The sequence below is a fragment of the Mus caroli genome, chromosome 16, assembly GCF_900094665.2.
Source record: "Mus caroli chromosome 16, CAROLI_EIJ_v1.1, whole genome shotgun sequence".
Classification (NCBI taxonomy): domain Eukaryota; kingdom Metazoa; phylum Chordata; class Mammalia; order Rodentia; family Muridae; genus Mus; species Mus caroli.
In genome coordinates, this window is record NC_034585.1 from 10,539,199 (window position 1) to 10,560,222 (window position 21,024).

General features: G+C 44.7%; 1 protein-coding gene across 1 annotated transcript in view; it reads left to right on the top strand.

Annotated features, from left to right (window-relative positions):
* The window catches only part of Bmerb1 (bMERB domain containing 1), a 123,953-nt gene that overhangs the window by 63,657 nt on the left and 39,272 nt on the right, over positions 1–21,024 (top strand). The window contains exon 2 of the mRNA XM_021185296.2: positions 5,626–5,749. Coding sequence (XP_021040955.1) covers positions 5,626–5,749 — 124 coding nt within the window. The remainder of the gene's footprint in view (positions 1–5,625; positions 5,750–21,024) is intronic.

The following is a 21,024-nucleotide window of genomic DNA, read 5'->3' on the forward strand; positions in this document are numbered from 1 at the left end:
AAAAAAAAAAAAAAGAGAGAGAGAGAGTCTGGAACTCCAGACTATGCCATCATATTTCATTCATCCCGTGACACCCTTCAAAAGATGGGTACACAAAGCCAGAAAAGTTGCATACAGTAATGCTCAGATCATTTGAATGGCATACTTTGTGTATGTATGTGTGTGTTGCATGTGCAAGTGTATGCATACACATGAGAACCAGAAGTTGACATTAGGTGTCTCCCTCTAATTCTCTCCACTTTATTTATTTATTTATTTATTTATTTATTTATTTATTTATTTATTTGTTTGTTTGTTTGTTTGTTTGTTTAAGACAGGGTTTGTCACTGAACCTGGAGCTTATTGATTCAGTTAAACCGTTGGCCAGCAAGCTCCAGGGGTCTGCGTGCTTTCACGACCCTCTCATACCCAGTGCTAGTATTACAGATGCCTGTTGTTATGAGCACACTGTGCCAGAAACATTGATGAACAGGTTTGTGCCTTTCCACAAAGTCAATTTTGTTAAATAGCAATGAATTTACAAAGTTGATATGTCCCATTGACAGCAATTTGTCATATAATCCACCTGCCTTGGTAGCCTGGTTGAGGTGAATGCTAGTTCTATTCCAGTCTTAATTATGAATGTTAATCCTCAGATCACAGTAAATATATCTATGTATCTAAACATAGATACATAGATATATTTACATGGGTTACAGAATGATTGCTAGTCAACAGGCTGCAGCAGTGTTCAAGTGGCTTCAGAAATGGGCTGAGAAAGAGCCTGTATCACTAAGACAATGAACTGGAGGCACCTGCTCCTAGAGCTACTGAAGTCAGATAAGAGAGCAAAGGGGCAGAGTTCAGCTTCGAGGTATGGAACTGGAAAAAACAGGTCAGGTCCAGGCTGGGATGGCAAGTGGGTGGACTGGCAGTCAGTTGGCTAGGTTATATCAGTGCAGGAGAGAGGGCTGAGCCAAAGCTTCAGACACAGTTGAGTTCTTGCCCTTAACCCACATGCCTTGTATAAGATGACACGTTTCCCATTGCACCTGGCCACTGCCGTGTTCAGGTTCTTGCTTCTTTATGTGATCCGTGCAATGGAGTCACCCCCTTTCCTCGGTCTGATGTGTGTGATAAGTTCTTGAGCCAAGTTTCCTGATAGGATTTTAATGTACCCATGTGCTTTAATAGTCTCGATTCAGTCTTATAGAACTACAGGGAGCGTCATCTATCAGCTGTGCTGGGCAGGCAGATGCTGTCATTTCTGGTTCCACCCAGGGGCAGTCATCCTTTCCCCTCAAAATAGAGACAAAAGATGCTTGTAAAATGGAGTATCCTAGGGCAAGGCATGAATCAAAAGACCACTGTTTTTTTTTTATTATTATTATGTATTTTCCTCAATTACATTTCCAATGCTATCCAAAAAGTCCCCAATACACTCCCCTCCCAGTCCCCCACCCCCACCCCTTGGCCCTGGCATTCCCCTGTACTGGGGCATATAAAGTTGGCAAGTCCAATGGGCCTCTCTTTCCAGTGATGGCCGACTAGGCCATCTTTTGNTACAAATGCAGCTAGAGTCAAGAGCTCTGGGGTACTGGTTAGTTCATAATAATGNTCCACCTATGGGGTTGCAGTTCCCTTTAGCTCCTTGGGTACTTTCTCTAGCTCCTCCATTGGGGGCCCTGTGATCCATCCAATAGCTGACTGTGAGCATCCACTTCTGTGTTTGCTAGGCCCCGGCATTGTCTCACAAGAAACAGCTATATCTGGGTCCTTTCAGCAAAATCTTGCTAGTGTATGCAATGGTGTCAGCGTTTGGAAGCTGATTATGGGATGGATCCCTGGATATGGCAGTCTTTAGATGGTCCATCCTTTCTTCACAGCTCCAAACTTTATCTCTGTAACTCTTTCCATGGGTGTTTTGTTCCCAATTCCAAGAAGGGGCACAGTGTCCACACTTTGGTCTTCGTTCTTCTTGAGTTTCATGCGTTTAACAAATTGTATCTTATATCTTGGGTATCCTAAGTTTTTGGGCTAATATCCACTTATCAGTGAATACATATTGTGTGAGTTCCTTTGTGAATATGTTACCTCACTCAGGATGATGCCCTTCAGATCCATCCATTTGCCTAGGAATTTCATAAATTCATTCCTTTTAATAGCTGAGTAGTACTCCATTGTGTAAATGTACCACATTTTCTGTATCCACTCCTCTGTTGAGGGGCATCTGGGTTCTTTCCAGCTTCTGGCTATTATAAATAAGGCTGCTATGAACATAGTGGAGCATGTGTCCTTCTTACCGGTTGGAACATCTTCTGGATATATGCCCAGGAGAGGTATTGCTGGATCCTCTGGTAGTATTATGTCCAATTTTCTGAGGAACCACCAAACTGATTTCCAGAGTGGTTGTACCAGCTTGCAATCCCACCAACAATGAAGGGAGTGTTCCTCTTTCTCCACATCCTCGACAGCATCTGCTGTCACCTGAATTTTTGATCTTAGCCATTCTGATTGGTGTGAGGTGGAATCTCAGGGTTGTTTTGAGTTGCATTTCCCTGATGATTAAGGATGTTGAACATTTTTTCAGGTGCTTCTCTGCCATTCGGTATTCCTCAGGTGAGAATTCTTTGTTCAGTTCTGAGCCCCATTTTTAATGGGGTTATTTGATTTTTTGGAGTCCACCTTCTTGAGTTCCTTATATATATTGGATATTAGTCCCCTATCTGATTTAGGATAGGTAAAGATCCTTTCCCAATCTGTTGGTGGTCTTTTTGTCTTATTGACGGTGTCTTTTGCCTTGCAGAAGCTTTGCAACTTTATGAGGTCCCATTTATCGATTCTCGATCTTACAGCACAAGCCTTTGCTGTTCTATTCAGGAATTTTTCCCCTGTACCCATATCTTCGAGGCTTTTCCCTACTTTCTCCTCTATAAGTTTCAGTGTCTCTGGTTTTATGTGGAGTTCCTTAATCCACTTAGATTTGACCTTGGTACAAGGAGATAGGAATGGATCAATTCGCATTCTTCTACATGATAACCGCCAGTTGTGCCAGCACCATTTGTTGAAAAGGCTGTCTTTTTTCCACTGGATGGTTTTTGCTCCCTTGTCAAAGATCAAGTGACCATAGGTATGTGGGTTGATCTCAGGAAAAGACCACTGTTTTACACAACATGGAATAAGTTAGAGCAGGGATGCCTGGGTCTCAGCACTTGACACACCCATGTAGGTGCTTGGGTTCCAAACTCAAGGCCTCCTGCTTACAGGGTAGCCACTCCCTCCCAGCCCCTTGCCATCCTACTCCCAGCAAAACATCACTGCTCCAGGCCAGGAGGATCTTGACATTGTGCCAGAACCTAGACTATGATGGTGGTGTGGTGGGTGGTGGGGGTGTCTGAAACACAACCACATGGCCCTGAGGAGACCTTTGTCCAGCTCATAATGCTGGAAATTTTCCTTCATATCCTCAGTATACATCGTTACTCTTCCCAAGCCTCAGGAAGTTGTGTGGAAGAAACCATCACATATCTCTTAAGACAAGTTGCCTGCACCACCATAAAGGCCTCAGAATATTTCAGCTTTTACCCACCCCTATTTCTTCTGGAAATGTAGCCAAGTGGAATTGCTTCAATGTGTGTAGAGGATTGGCTTTGGGGACTGTCATTGCAAAGTCATATATGAGACCACTCAGAATTCTTTACATTGGGAAACAATCTGTAATATGACCACAAATAGAAGTGGCCCGGGCTCTGCCCTCAGTACTGCCAAGGAGCAGCTAAGGACTGGGACCTGCATGTCATAGGTACTGAGGAAGAAGAGCAAGGAATAACAAACCCAGACTATGGAGCAGGGGGTGTGTGGACATGTTTAATGTTTATACAGGTATATCTTAACATTTTTCAACTACTAACACTTTGGTAGATCTTTATTTGTCCTTTTAAATATGTTTGCAGCTGGAAGGTTGGCTCAGAGGTTAAGAACATGTGCTGCTCTTGCAGAGGACCAGAGCTCAGCTCCCAGCATTCACATCAGGTGCCTCACAGCCTGTGACTACAGCTGCAGGAGAGTTTTACACTTCAGTGTCATGCTGTTGCTCAGAAAGTTTGGACTTGGGATTTCAGATCTTTGGGTTTGGATTAGGGATTCTCAACATCTATCACCGCAGTGAGGTAGTGACGTGGCATGGACTACCCTAGGGAGTGACGAATGTGCAGGCACAGGTCTGTCACCCAGCACTTGGAAGGTGGAGGCAGAAGGATGGGAGTTCAAGGTCATCCTCAGCTACATAGGAGATTCATGGGCAACCTGGACTAATGAATCCTAGTCCCCAAAACAAACAGACCCACATTCTGTGTCTATGTGTCTCTTTTCCAAATGTGATAGTTTTTTTTTTTTTTTTTTTTTTAAGCAAATGAAAAAGAAAAAGAAAATCCTGGAGGGATGCCCATTAAATGTGATTAGTGGCTCTCTCTGGGCATTGTGGCTATGGATAATATTTTTATTATATTCACTTATTTATTTGTGGGGGTAGGGCAAATATGTGCCACAGTGTATGTATAGAGGTAAGAGGACAATGTGTGTGTGTATGTGTGTGTGTGTGCTCGCGTGTGTGCAGAAGGGGGGGTCTTTCTTTCCATCCTGTGTGTTCTGAGGCTTGAATTCAGATCATCAGTCTTGGTAGCAAGAGCTTTACCCTCCTCACTCTCCCTGAATTTTTTCTGTGTCTTTTTTTTTCCTACTAGTGCTCTCTGAATTTCCCACAAGAAAGCTATGTTTCTTTGTATTACTGCTACTTCTATTACTTAGTGCCTTACAATAATTAAAGCATAGAGTTTTCTTTTAGTCTTTACGGAGTGGGTATGCAGAGTTGCCATGGTCAAAGATGCAAAACCAAAGGTCTGGGGCCAGGCAGGGACTGAGAGTGCCTGAAAAAGTTCCCACGAGCCTGCTGAGTCTGTGCAGAAGGCTCCGCATCTGCTTTAGTCCATTTTCTGCTACTACGGCAGAATACCCAGGAACCCATGATTTGTAAAGAAAAGAGGTTGATTCTAGTGAAGGCCCGAAAGCTCAAGTCTGGGTGATGTCCCATGCTGCATCATGATGCAGATAACACTAAGGTAGCAGGTTCATCATGATGCAGAAAACACTAAGGCAGCAGGTGCATGCTGGAGTGGTGAGCAAGCTGGAAAATGGGGCGTGCCTTAGGACAAGCTGTTTCCTAGGTCATCCAGGCCTGTTTGAGGAGGAACTACCGTGATCATGTCTCACAGACCCCAGCCTCTCTCCACTCTATTATCCTAGGGACACAAGTCACATTTTAACCGTAGCACCGTGGGTTTTCGGTTTTAGAAGATTCCTTCTCACACATGCTGTCAGCCCATTTCATATGTTTGCCCCTGTGGTGTGTCATGACTGCCAGGGCATGGCTGTTTTCCAGAGCAATAGCACAGTTTTCCCTGTAGGAATTCTTACTTTTTGGAGAAAGAGGATCTCACTGTTTCCCAGATGGAACTTGAACTCACCGCCCTCCTGCCTCTGCCTCCCTGCTAGCTGGGATGACAAAACACACCTCCTATTTCTGGTGGGATTTTTTTTTGAAAGCCCTGGTGGCCTTAAAGTCCTGACACCAGTCTATTGTCCACACAGGCCAGCTGGACATCATCTCCATGGCTGAGACCAGCATGATGCCAGAGGAGATCGAGCTGGAGATGGCGAAAATCCAGCGTCTCCGTGAAGTCCTGGTCCGTCGGGAGTCAGAACTCAGGTTCATGTGAGTGAGTGGGGAAGAAAGGGTTGAGGTATGGAGGACAGAGGCATTCTGGAGAGCACAAGGGTGACTGAGCATCACACACTAAGACTGAGCCCCTAAAAGCAACAAGAAAATCCCTTATGGATATCACATGCTCTCAGAAGCAACTCAGATTAAACTAACTAACTAACTCACTAACTAGCTAGCTTCCCTCTTTCCTTCCTTCCTTCCTTTTTCATTTTGGTTTTGTTTTTTTGAGACAGGGTTTCTCTGTATAACAGCCCTGGCTATCTTGGAACTTACTATCTAGACTAGGCAAACCTCAAACTCACCTGCCTTGGCCTCCTGAGTACTGAGATCTAAGGTGTTGCACCATGCCCAGCGTAAACTCAGTTTTCTTAATTAAGATAATATTTAAAGAAAAAATAGAATACTAACAATTTATAACATCCTGACTTTTGGTGAGGGGAGACAGGATTAAGGTCACCATGAAAGATGGGTCAAGGGCTTTTTTTTTTTTTTTTTTTTTTTTTTTTGGGTTTTTTTTTTTTTTTTTTTTTTTTTTTCTGGAAAATCCAAGCTTCCTGGAAACTTTACGAAGTTTGTCTTTATGTTTCAACTTTGCTACTTTAGGTGGGAAATATTAGAAACTGGTTATTTGTGGCATTTTTCAAAAGCTCTGCTCTCTGGTCTGTCACGTGGTAGGTGTGTTTTTGTTGTATTGAGAAATGCTTTTGAATTCCCTATCTCCTTGGAACTGGGCTGGGCTTGACTCCTGGGCTCAAAAAAGATTGTTAGAATACTAACAATATGAGATCCTGTAGGGGATGCTGTGACAGCCACAACCCTGATGAAATTATTCAGGTATGTGTACACACAAGTGTATATATGCAGCTGTGTATACATGCTGGTATGTGTGTGTGTGTGTGTGTGTGTGTGTAAAGGCAGGTATGATGTTTAGATATAATTTTTTAATTATATAAACATATAAAATACATGATTTTTACAAATATTATTTTTTTATAAAAAAAAAGGAATCTTAGATTCTCACTATAACCTAGAGAAGTGGATGTTGTTATCTCTACTATCTCTTACTTTGCTTTGTTTTGTGACAGTGGCTCACTATGTATCCCAGGCTGGCCTCTCCAGTGCTAAATACTGATGTGCACCACCATGGTCAGCTGTTAGTAACATGTTAAACAAGACTCCTGGGTTGAGCTTGGGCTACCCACAGATACTGCCCTGGTGTGAGGCAAGAGCACACTGTCTGCACTGAGGAGGTCAATTAAAGCTGAATGAATCTAGTCAGGTGACTCAGACTCCCTGAGCTTTGGTACCCCCCAGTGCAGAAGGAGAGCATCTTTCTCTAGGGCTGCCTGGTGATCTGTGTCCCCAGAGCTCAGGATTCCCAGGGGATGGAACAGAGAATCTTCCAAAAGAAAATATGTTTCTACAAATTGGGTTCTACCAGGCACAGCAAAGAGTTTGGAGATGGGGACATCTTCCAACACCTTGGAACCTAGGGTGACTGGAAGAGGACTTCCAAACACCAGACTCTGCAAGGCCAAGGCACAGCTACCTTCCCTGGTTCTATGAGAGGTCTCTATAACCAAAGAGGACCCACAGCTGTTCCTAAACTTGAAGATGCTTATGTTCAAGTGAACTTAGTTCCATCAGGCAAGAGCTGTGTTTGTGTGTGCACTGCAGAGTCCCCTAGGCCATGCAAACAGTGGGCTAGTACTGATTTGATTCCTAAGCAAGCATACTGCCTAGGCCACTGGACATGAAATGCATGGGAACTCTAAAAAGATAGTAAGTGACCTGGAACTGTGTTCTTATAAAATAGAAAACAAAACATAACAGGTAGCTGAGATGGACAAACCTCTCAGCTGCCTGTCTGCTAGATGGGAAGCTGGGGAGCACCACCCTCCAGACAGGCCAGGCCATCATTCTCTCCTTTGCTGACTTTTTTTTTTCCAGCCCTGGCTATGCAGCAGGGTGTATGATTATCCCATTTGGCAGAGGAAGAAACTGAGACTCTAGGTTAAAGGAGCTGCCAGAGGCCTCCAAGATAGGAAAGAGGAGGTTAGAACTGATGCCTAGTTTCCCCTTCATGTCCGCTCTCTCAGTATAACATTCTGGTATTGTGTCCCCCTCTGTAAAATGGAGAGCAATACTGATTAGAGCCACTCAGTCTACTCCGAATGTGGCAGGTCTTGACTTAAGGCTTCACTGGCAAGACGGCTGCTAATAGGATCCCTTGGAGGAAGGGCCCAGAACATTCCCAGTTTACAGATAGAAAACAACGTTCCCTCTGTCTGGAAATAAGCAAACCAAAACATAAGGCTTCAAGAAACAACCATCACCTGTTATGCATTAAAAATAAGACAAAAATTACAAGGCGGCTTTAGAGGACTGAGGACCTCTTCAGCCTGGAAGTTCTTATGATGGCTGGAGGATGTGTTTGCTGCTTCAGGAGCAACAGATGCCAGTTTGTGAGGAAGGAAAAAAGGGAAGGAAGGAGAGAAGGAAGGAGGAGTGTGGAAGGGAAGGGGAGAAGGGGGAAGAAAGGAGAAGAGAGGGAAGAAAAGGGAAGGGGAGGGAAGGAAGAGGGGCTGTAGGAACTACATCTACCAAAAATTGATGAGTGTTACCTGCCTATGGTTAGGAACTTATCCCCCCTGCCCCACCCACCTCTCTCTCTCTCTCTTGCATGCACACTCTCTTGGCCTAAAGTAAGAGGGAGACCTTGTCAGACTCTGTACTCTGTTGAGTGTTTCCAGGCTCATGGCAGAATCTCTGCCTGACCTGAACCTAGCAGCCTTTGGCTGTACCAATGTCAGTCATGGCCACAAGGAGATTGGCTGTGTCATACATGCTCATAAGCCCACAGCTGCTGTGTGACCCATGAATTAGCCTGAATTCCACAGTCCAGGTGGCAGCCTGTGTGCAGATCCTATTCAGATCAGGTCTAGGGGCAGCTGCCATCTATCCTTCTGCTCATTCCTTATCTTGATGGCTGTTCTGCCTCTGGGATGCCTGGCATATGTCTCCTCTTTCTCTTGCCAGAATGATGAGTAGAGAGAAAGGGAGACGCACCCTTTCCCTGAGCCCTGGTGAGGGTTCAGAAGCTTCTCCTATTACTTGGACCCAAGGCAAGGCAGCTAAGAGCTTCTGTTTCCTTGGGGGCTCTGAGATGCCATATAGTATGCCCTACACATGGCATAATTTACTCACAGAAACCAACAAAATGTCATTTCTATTCTTCCCTTTGTGGATGTACAAACTGAGGCAAGAGAGACATGAGTCACTCAGGATCCGTAGCTAGTGTACAGCAGAAGCACAGTTTGCCCCCACAATGTCTGTCGTGGGGGCAGAGCCTCCCTGAAGCTAATCCCAAGGCAAATATCCTATGTCCCTTAATTGCCCAGCCCTTTTGGAAGAGAGGTGAGCTCCTGCTTGGTTGCGCGCAATGCCCACAGTGAGTTTTGTCTTGTTTCCCCCATCTTTGTCAGGTCCCCAAGAACCTGGGACACAGCTCACACCATGGACCACACATTGCACTACAGAGCCCTCTCTGACTTATTCTCCAAAGGAGCATCAGCATCCACAAGGAGTCTGGGGCAGCTCCTTTTTCCTCCACAGCACTCAGGTATTCCTGAGAGGCCTTCTCAGCCCTCTAGGCCTTACCTAGAGCCACCTGATGACTGCCAGGTGTGTAGGCTTCTGACAAATCGCTGTCTCTGGTTGCTCACCTACATTTTCCAGGTCTCCTTTAGCTGAGCACTCCCTGGGGTCTCCTGGATTCTCAGCCTCAGCACTTCAGCCAAGGGAGAAGCCACCTCCTCGGACTTACTGTGGAACCTTACTAACCAGCACTGCCCCAAGTGTCCAAGCTGCAGCCACTGCTCTTCACCCACCGACCACACCCTTCTCCCTAACATTTCCCACCGTCCTCCTGGCTCCATGTGCCCGCTCACTGCTGCAGCCCCCAGCTTGCCAACATTATCCCATCTACTCAGGGTCAGGTCCCAAAGAAACTCAGGACAAAGGGCTAAGTGAGATGCCTGCTAACATATCAAAGCAGATGCTGGCTGCCAGGTTCTTCCAGCAGCACAAGTACCTGTTAGAGAGTCCTCAGTCCTTCTCACCCAGTCTTCTCTCTACTCTAAACCTCTCCAGCCCAGGGGCTGGGTTCACTTCCCTTCCCCCAGCCTCTCCCTTTCTATATAACCCAGACATTTTCGCACGCTCTTGATCCTCAGCTCTTGGTTCCTGGTTCCCTTTCTTGCCCTCTCTCCTCTTTGCTCTCTCTTCTCTTCCTTCCTCTTCCCAGCCTCCCTAAGCCGTGGCCTGGTACAGCTGGACCCTTCTAGATGCCTCTGCTGAACTCTCCCTCATATCTACAATAAAACCCTTCTCCTTAACCTTGGAGTAGTCCTGTCTTGAGTTGAGAGTAGGGGGCAGACACAAATCAAGTTGGGTATCCTTTCTTTAGATATAAACTGTGCTAGGCATATTTCTGCTCTGATAACAAACAACTAGGATAGTGAATTCATAAACAAAGGGTTCTCTGGGCTCATTGTTTCAGGTCTGTGATTGGTTAACCTCATTGCTGTGAGCCTGGGATGAAGCAAGATACCTTGGAGAGGGAGGCAGAAGAGATGGGGTCCTATAACACTTTATGAAAGAATTCCCCCAAGACCTAACTTTCTCTTACTAGGCTCCACCACCTTCTAACAGCACCATGCTTGGGGCCCATCCTTTAACACATGAGCCTGTGGGAGATTGTAGATACAGGGTACAGAATTACTGTTTGGGACTGCAAGTCCTAAGCCCCAAGTTAGTAAAGCCAGCCCACGAGGAGCTCGCTCTGGAGCCTTGTTTCTGCAAGGATTCCTGGGCACCTTTGTAATGGTTCATTTTGATTGCCAACTGGAATGGGTTTAGAATTACCAGGGGACACAGCTCTGGGTATGTCTTAGTCAGGGTTTCTATTCCTGCACAAACATCATGACCAAGAAGCAAGCTGGGGAGGAAAGGGTTTATTTGGCTTACACTTCCATGTTGCTGTTCATCACCAAAGGAAGTCAGGACTGGAACTCAAGCAGGGCAGGAAGCAGGAGCTGATGCAGAAGCCATGGAGGGATGTTCTTTACTGGCTTGCTTCCCCTGGCTTGCTCAGCCTGCTCTCTTATAGAATCAAGACTACCAGCCCAGAGATGGCCCCACCCACAAGGGGCCTTTCCCCCTTGATCACTAATTGAGATCTTGTGGAGGCATTTCCTCAACTGAAGCTCCTTTCTCTGTGATAACTCCAGCTGTGTCAAGTTGACACAAAACTAGCCAGTACAGGGTATGTATGAGGGAGTTTCCATAGGGGTTTAATTGAAGTGGGGTGATCATTGCTCAATGTGGGAGCACCACTCACTGGGCAGGGAACGCAGACTAAATGAAAAAGGAGACAGGAGAAAGCCACTTGGAGACAGGAGAAAGCAACACCCATCGCTCTGCTTCCTGATGGGAGATGTGATGTGACCAAGTGTCTCAGGTTTCTGATGCCATGCTTCAGATATGATGGAATGCACCCACAAATAGGAAGCCCAAATGGGTCCTTCCACTCTTCTACTGCTCTTTGCTAGCTATTGTATCTTAACAGGAAAAGTAACTACGACACTCACATATTGATATTTTTTTAGCCTTCTGCTGGGCCATGGCTCACAGTAAGTGCTTCCTAAGAAAAAGATGTGTCAAGACACCCAGACCCATGAAATAAAGTTATAGCCACAGTCAGGTTACAAGGCCATGATCAGGTACATAGCCTAGTCATAAAGGAGCCCTCAGTGCTGTGTTTCCTAGTCTGAATACCTAGCATGTCTTCCATTTAGCTTGCCCTGTGGCTCTGAACCTACAAAATGGCATTTTGAGATCTCTTTGCTGAGGTTTGTTTATCTTTATGAACTTTCCTACAAAAAGGTCACAGAGCCCCTGGGTCTCACAACCCTCCCATATCCCCCGCCCCTGCCAGCAGCAGCCAGCAGGCAGCTGGAGGCTAATGCTGGAGCTGTTCTCCTGGGCACTCTTGTTCCTCCTTTCCTGTCCTGCTGCTACAACCTCAGGCTCCTTGTCTTTCTTTTCATCCCAGCCAGGGATCACATCATTAACTTGTAATAACTCCTGCAGCCCTTGGCTGCCTGGCTTAGCTTCTCTTTGTCTCATATCCCTCCTTGTTCCTACTGTTTATCTGAGTTCCGGAAAATTAAGTATCTTCAGCCTCCCAGTGGAGTGGACCGGTTCTCTCTACCCTCCACCCGCTGGTTGGATTTTCATAAAAGAGATATGTGGCCTGCCTCTCAGCTTGCTCCAGGCATTTGCAGCATTTAATCAGCCTGAGTCAAACCTGCATCAGGCAATGAAGATAATTGTGTGAAGGGTATATCTCAAGATATACCTCAGGTCCCGGGATTCTAACATTTCCAAAGCTGTGCTTGAACCCTTAGAACCATGTCATTAGGAAACATAATGTTTGAGGAAAAGTGCAAGTCCCAAGAACCTGACCAAGATCCCAAGAGGGACAACAGATGCACACACGGTAGACAGCATCTATGCTTAGAAGATTCCCTGTGTATTGATGTATTGATCCCCACAGATGCACACACGGTAGATAGCATCTATGCTTAGAAGACTCCCTGTGTATTGATGTATTGATCGTCACAGCTCTAGAGGAGGAACATGTCTTATACTCATTTTATAGATGAGGAACTGTGGTACCGAGTGGTCAAGTCACTATGCCCAGGCTTGCACGGTTTCTGATAAACTGATAAGCTGATAGTGATATGACCTGGGTTCTCTGCGGAGTGAGGATTGGGATAAATGAATGGTTTTAGGTGTAGTTTCTGTTACCAACTGTGTGACCTAGAACAAATATTTGCCCCGATGAAGCCTCAGTTTCTCCATTTGTACAAAGGGGACAAGTGTGTCTCCCTAGCAGTGCTGTAGCATGGGGCAAATTAGCATGGTACATATAAAAGCTCTTTCCTTTAATCCCTAGCACTATGTTTTGAGGGAGGGTGAGGTACCATGATAGCATCTTCCCCTTCAGATTCCTGTCTTGAGAGTTCCTCCCATGGGAGAAGCTTAGGCTAAGGGGCTGTCCCAAGAGTCTCTGATGATGGGTTGTCTCTGGATGTAGCTCTAATAAGTCTGTAGGGCTGAGTGCATAGCACAAGTAGTAGACTGAGTGCTTGCCTAGTTGTAAAGGAAGCCCTGGGTTCATCCCCCAAACTGTAGGCCTAGCACTGTAATCCTAGCACTCATGATGAATCAGAAGTTCAAGGTCATCCTTGGCTACATAAGCCTGACGCTACATGAGACCCTGTTTTAAAATTGAACACGTCCAACTTTTCCGCTGTGCCCAAACTATATCATTCTTTTAATTAACAATCTGTGTCTTTCTCTTCCCTTTAACCTGTTAGAAAGAGCTTCAAGCTAAGAGCAAAACGAAGTACAGAGTGTTTATGTAACATGTCTCAGCCACACTCTGCCCTGCTGCACTCTAATTTTAAATAGTATATCTCAGAATAGATCACTGTTGCTTGAGCCAGGTGTGAAGATGCTGGGCTGCATCCTGCCTCTCGAGAACTCTGGAAGTGTCATGGTTACATGGTCCAGAGCAGGTAGGGGTAGGCAATGAGTGGCTCCACTCCTACCATCCTCAATTCTGAGACTCACAAAGTCTGAGCTCACTCAACCTTACCAGTTCTGTCTGAGAGCACAGTCCACTTGCCCCACATGAAGAGATACCCTTAATTACAGACGATCTAAAAGCATCTCATGGGGCTGGGGAGATGGCTCAGCAGTTATGAGCACTGACTGCTCTTCTGAAGGTCCTGAGTTCAATTCCCAGCAACCACATGGTGGCTCACAACCTCTGTAATGAGATCTGATGCCCTCTTCTGGTGTGTCTGAAAACAGCTACAGTGTACTTACATTTAATAAATAAATAAATCTTTTTTTAAAAAAAGGCATCTCATTTTGACAAAAGATGAAAGAACTGGAGGAGCAGTAAGGGAACTAAGGAAGAGGTCTGGAGAAAACAGGAGTGGATGGAGGAGCAAGAGAGAGGAGAGAAGACAGACCACAGATGGCTAGATTTCTGATCTCATTGTGTTTGTTTTAAGGTGGGGTCTTCTTATGTAGGTCAGGGTGGCCTCAAGCACATTGTCATCCTGCTCCAACCTCCTGAGTGCTGGGACCCAGGAGTATATTGTAGCCCTCATGCCTTGCTCCCCTGAGGAATTTCTGAAGGTTTTACAGATTGTGGGGTGGGTTTAGGTCATCTGAAGAGAGCTCGGGCCTGGAGCTGTGACACAGGGTGGGATGCAGCACAAGGTGGAAGGGTCAAATATCTCACACACCCAAAAAAATGTCTAGGAGCTCAGTGTGCTGGTACATATCTGTTATCACAGCATTTGGGAGGCAGAGGCAAGAGGATGGTGAGTTGGAGACCAGCCAGGTCTCTTTAGTTAGATCCTCTTTCCACCTATAAACCCACAAGCAAGTCTCCAGTCTTTGAATTGGGATCTTGAACATGCTAGGTACGTGTTCTACCACTGAGCTACATCCCAAACTCAATACTGTGATTTTGTTGTTGCTGCTTTGAAGCACGTATTGCTCTACCACATAAAGAAATAAAGGTAGAAAAACATATGGGAGAGCACAAAAATCCTGCTCATGAGCAGCAGACAAAGACTCCACAATGCTCATAAGAGCCTCGTTTGCAGTGGAACACTCAAAGCAAATCCAGAAGCAACCCAAATTTTACCAGAGGTAGAAAGCACACATTGTTTTGTGGCCTAGTTATATGTGGGAATAATATACAGCCATGCATCAGCATCAGCATCAGGCATGCACACAGTACATCTCACAAGTAAACAATGCACTGAGGAGCCCTCCATCTACTGGTAACACACTTGGTGCAGAAACATGAGAACCTAAGACTATGAGAATCCCCCAAACCTACATAAAAAGAGGTATATGGTGGTGGTGGTGGTGGTGGTGGTGGTGGTGGTGGTAGTGGCAATGCATGTCTATAATTCTAGCTCTGGGAGGTTCAGACAAGAGGACACCTGAGGATTACCAGCCAGCCAGCTTTGGCTTAATCAGTGAGATCTAGGGCAATGAGAGAGCCTGTTTCATAAACTAAGGTGGGTGGCATCTGAGGAAGGACACTGAGGCCCCCCTGGCCTCCACATGCACCTGTCCATCCAAACTCAAAATAAAAAGCATGGTAGGGAAAAGACTACTGTGAAGATGGAAATATATAAAAATCAAAGTCTATAATGATGCAGGCATCAATTTTCATAGTATGGGTATAAAATAAAATATTAGCATAAATGATTAGCCAGCTCGTGGTAGGACTTAGCTGTAAGGGAATGTGGGAGCTGTGAGGAGACAGGGTATAAGGCCTCTAAGTGCCTGTGGCAGCCAGTAGCAGTTAGAGTAATCCTTCAGCAATCTTTTCTCTGAGGGAACAAAGCTTGATTCAATGGGGCCAGCACTCCCTGTGACTGGCGAGAAACTCAGAACTCTTTTAACTCTTAAGGGGCCAGAGCTGATTGCTTCTGGCAATTAATTCCTGCTGATAGCAGCAGGGAATTAGAAAAAGGAGGAATTTAACTACTTTGGCTGGTGGTGAGAAGCTCTTAGCTCTTTAACTTAGGGGCATGGCAAGCTGGCAAGAATCTTGGAGCTCATTATCTCTTTGTGATCTGGCAAGAAAGAAAAGTCATGCTTATGTGTGCATGCACGCGCGCACGCACACACACACACATACACACACAAGAGATAAAGCAGAAAGGCACTCTAACTCACAAGTTTCATCAATTTCATATGTGTACATGCATACATACATTCATATATATACACACATACCTACATACATATACACATACCTACCTACCTACACATACACACATACATATATACATATATATCCATGCAGTTGGTGAATGGAGCAGGGCCCCAAAGAGCTTACTCCCACACTTTATTTTTGCTCTCAGCTTTTATACCTTTTCAGACAAAAGTTCTCTATGTAAGAAAAAAATTATCTTGCAGATAAAATGTTACACAAGAGGGAGTTACAGCAAGACAATTGATTACATGGTTTTCTAAACATTTTACAGTCCATAAGTTCATAGTAAGTTCAAAGCAATAGTTCATGTCATAGGTCAAGAAGGTTTAAGGAGTTATATCAGAATGGTTTACATGTCTTTCCATTAAGACTTGTACCTGACTAAACATCTCTTCTATATTTTCTAGCTCCACAAAGTAAGTTCCCTGTAAATTTAAAGCCATAGTTATTAAGCAAGCTTTTTGTCAAGAAACAAATCATCTGTCTTGTGTCTTATTATTTTGGAGTCTTGTGTAGTAAAACTAGTCAATCATTTATTTTCTGTTCTTGCATCCATAATAAATTGCCCAATCATAATTTATGATCTTAGTTATCAAGATCAGTGGCCTCATTCCTAACCTAGAAGGATTATTTCCCTTGATTGTAAATATATTCCAAGCCTATTTCTCTTCTCAGTGCTTTCAGGTTTTCAGAACTCTGTTCAGCTTTTTTTTTTTTTTTTTTTTTTTATTCTACAGGAAGTTTCAAATTATTTGAATCAATCCAGGAGTTCTATAAAATCATTATCAGGAATTACAAAATCATCAATTCATCTAAACAGCACCATTATGTGAAAGTACATGTGATCTTCATATTGATTGTGTAGGAAATTTACCCAACAGAGTGAGTAAATGCCCAGGAAACAATAGGCAACGAGGGTTTTCCTACGCCGTGTCAGATAAGTGAGGAATATAGCATGGAAAGATATATCAGCACAAAGCAATCCTAGGACAAAGACCCGAGAGTCCTTGCCTCTTTAGAGCATACCCAGCACAGCCATGGTGGGGAGATAGTGGGTCATCTCCAGAAAGCTCACTTCCTTACACGGCCTTCCCTACATGACTTCTGCCAGGTTCTATGGATCAAGTTGTCAGGCTTTTACCAGCTGAGCCATCACCTTGGCCCCACCCCTCAGGCCCTAACCCTAACCCTAACCCTAACCCTAACCCTAACCCTAACCCTAACCCTAACCCTAACCCTAACCCTAACCCTAACCCTAAGGTAAGATAAGGGCACTGAGCCCATCCTCGAGGGCAAAGCCCTCTGATTTATCACCTCATAAATGTCTCACCACTTAATGTTGTTGCTGAGGACTGAGTTTCATTCAACATTAACTCTAACCTCTGTTAGCATTCTTCAGCCCTGACCCTCCCCTTCATGCTTCCTTCAGCTTGTCACTTCACAGATGTGCCAGGACCCTTCTCCCATTGGAACCTTTGTGTCCCTGCTTTCACTCTGTTTATGCCTGGTCAGTGTTTTGCCTGAACCTGGCTTAGATCCCCAGTTCCTGCCCTACTTTCCTCCCCCAGGACTATGGTTTGAACAGGGAGCATTCCCTACCTATAAACTGATAGGGGACCCCCAGGGGGAAAACATTAAAAGATGGGGCTTTTGATTATTAAATGGGAGGAGGAACTAGTGCCTATAATGGTTAATCTTCATTGTCAACTTGACAGGATTTAGAATTATCTGGGAGACATACCTTTGGGAATGCCTACAACTGAGTTTCTAGATTGGGTAATTGAGGTATAAAGACTCATTCTGAATGTATGCTGGGCTTTCAGCTTTGTTGTTTATAAACCACCTAGTAAATCAAGCCACAGTGGCTCCAGTGAACTCTAACCCCTGAATAATGCTTCTTCTTTGGGATGGTTTGTATATGCTCAGCTCAGGGAGTGGCACTATTAGAAGGTAAAGACCTGTTGGAGTAGGTGTGGCCTTGTTGGAGTAGGTTTGTCACTGTGAGTGTGGGCTTTAAGACCCTCATCCTAGCTGTCTAGAAGTGAGTCTTCCACTAGCAGCCTTCAGATGAAGATAATAGAATTCTCCACTCTGCCTGCACCATGCCTGCCTAGACGCTGCCATGTTCCCACCTTGATGATAATGGACTGAACCTCTGTAAGCCAGCCTCAATTAAATGTTGTCCTTTATAAGACTTGCCTTGGTCATGGTGTCTGTTCAGCAGTAAAACCCTAACTAAGACTTTCTTGTTGCAGAGTTCAGATGGAGGGTTACATCAGAGAAGCCACCCCACACTTCCCCATCTGTGTCCAGCCCTAACAATGCCACTGTGCTCCTGGGTATATGTGTGTGTTCATGCATATGCAAGTGCTCATGTATGCACATATGTGTGGAGGCACATACATTATTATTATTCAGGCCCCTGATATACTATTATGTCACTATTATTATGTGTTTATATGTGTCCTTTCATATGTGAGTTGGTGCATGTGGAGGCCAGAGGACATACTCTTTAGGAACAATGTCCACCTTCTTTGAGACAGGGTCTCTCATTGACCTGTAGCTCACCAATTTGACTAGAATGGCTGGTCATCAAGCCCCAGAAATTCTCCTGTCCCCATTTCCATAGTTCTGGGATTAGTCACCTATTACCAAACCTGACATTTTTGTGCATACTGGGGATCAAACCCAGGCCCTCATGTGTGTGGAACAAGCATTTTATCAGTTAAGCCATCTCTCCACTCGATCATCTTCTAGAAGGCTTTATCTGTGTTTGTAAGTCTAAATATGAGTTCCACATGTCTTATTGGATACTCATCTCTACTAGGGCCACCAACACTGAGTCATCTACTCTCATTTTTTACAACATTAGTGGAAATGTTACAGGCCCCTGATATTCAGACAAACCCACTTCTTCACTTGGTGAGTGGGTCAGGTCTCTGCTTACTGCTTCTCCCACTGTCTTCTTGTCCCATTTCAAGCTGCCCTGAAGTCAGTGGGTGTGAGCTCTAATGGCCATGGGAGTGTGTGCCCAGGCTTCAGGAATAGACAGTGCTGCTACAGCTCCCAGTGTAGACACTTTGAAAAGTAGGTTTCCTTCTCTGTGACTGTGGGGACAAGGTATAGAGACCCAGTCTTTATGCAATAGCCACTTGTTCTCTTTACTGTCTTGGAGGACAGAAGTCTTGGCAATCACCTCCCAAGGACACAGTTGAGGCATCTGAGATATTCCTATCTTTGCCTTGGCTCCTGGAAGAGATCCTTTCCTGCTTCTGCAGCTGTGTTTCTTGCTGCTTTGTGAAATTTCCCTGGGGAGACATGAGCAAACATCTACTTAGATAGGTCCTAGATGATCAAAGAAATGATTCTGACAAGATAGCTTGGTGAACTTATTGGGCCCATTTAAGGAGCAAGGCTGAGGAGTTACTTACAGGAGCCTGGATAACCACAAACAGCCACACCCCTGAAAAGTTTTATGTTAGCATGATGACCACGGGTCACTTAGGGTTGCATATATGGGTCTGTTCAGATAACCTTTTGTGTTAGTTTGAATAAGCTGGGCCTATGGACAGTGGCACTATTAGGAGGTGTGGCCTTGTTGGAGGAAGTGTGTCACTGGGGAGAGTGTCTCTTTGCAGCAATGGAAACCCAAGCTAAGACAGAAGTTGAGACTTATGGGACTTTTAAAATTGGACTACATGTATTTTACATTATATTAAGGCTAGGTGTAGCCTCGAAAGACTTGTGTATTTGAACAAGCCCATGGGGGCCAGGGAGTGTGTCACTCTGGGGGTGGGCTTTGAGAGTCTCCTTCTAGCTACTCTCAGATCAAGATTTCTCAGATCAATATCATTGCATTTCAGAGCAATGGAACCCAAACTAAGACACCTTCCATATATGTCATAGCTTCCAGCACTGACGGAGGCCACCTGCATCTAGGTACAGCTAGGAGGAGCTGCTGGAGCTAGTGGGCAAATCTCAGGTAGATCGTCTTTGCACCCTCTCATGGAGAAAATTCCAACAGGACCCATCCTAAGGGGGCATTTGCAAGTTGGCACAGTTGTTCTGATTAAGAGGGCCACAGTAGACCAGGGAGATGAGTCAGGGAATAAAATCCTTGCTGTGGCAGAGTTCAGATTCTAGCACCCACATAAAAGCTGATGGTGGGAGCAAGCGCCTATAACCAACACTAGAGAACAGAAACAGGCAGGTTCCCCGAGCTCGCTACTGTAGCAGCACTGTCTCTAGATTTAGTGAGAACAGTCTCAGCAACAATTGAGATGGAGAACAATAGAGAAAACTATTCAAAGCCAACCTCTGGCCTCTACATATGCAGAAATAGGGAGCTCACTTGGAGAGAGAGAGAGAGAGAGAGAGAGAGAGAGAGAGAGAGAGAGAGAGAGAGAGAGAGAGAATTCAGCAATGATCATTATACTCAGAAGATAGCATCCAAAACCACTTGCTTTTGTTTGCCTGTAGCCCCTTCCTCTGTCTCTGAAACCCTCACTATACTCTCTTTAATGTCTCTCAGCAGAAATTGTTGTGCCATTCTCTCTCCTTCTTAGAGGACATCTGTGTGTCCATCTACCACCCACTTGAATGATTCTGGGGACCCTGGACCTTCATTTAAGTCATGCCTGCAACATTACTTTTTGCTACATATAGTAGCAGGCTCCCAGGTCACTAGAAAAGTTATCTTTGGAACCATAATCCTGTCCTTTACACTGAGTGGCCATAACAGTTCATTTAAGGACTAAGCTTAACTCTCAGGGGAACAGAGGCAGAGATAGGCATAGCTTGGAGGTCGTTGCTCAACCTGAGCTCATTTATATCAGACCAAGAGCAAGCACAAAACTAAAAACAAACAGAATCTACTTACTTAACAATAGCCATCAACATTTAAAGTTTTAAAAACAAAGGCTATAAGATTTGAGTTCTTTACAATTTAGGGAAATTTTACTTTTGAGCTTAAGAAGACTCTCCTAGTAAGGTACAAGATATTCGGAAAAACCTGACAAATGAACACAGAACATCCTGAAGGAGAAAACAGTTAGATTTTCCCATGCAGGCATCAATATCTATCTGATACCATAAATGAAACAAAAAGGTGAACAATATCGAAGCATAACAGTTCCACGGAGGGAGAACTTGCTGGAAGGCTCTGTGTCAAGTCCAGCTTGGTGAACCCATGAGAGTGTTGGGGTTATTTACAGGAGCATGGGTGACTCAAGGACATCCCAAGGTTGTCAGGTTATGGTTGAATTTTAGGGACCAGAGGTATACTTAAGAAAGAAAGAAAGAAAGAAAGAAAGAAAGAAAGAAAGAAAGAAAGAAAGAAAGAAAGAAAGAAAGAAAGAAAGAGAGAGAGAGAGAGAGAGAGAGA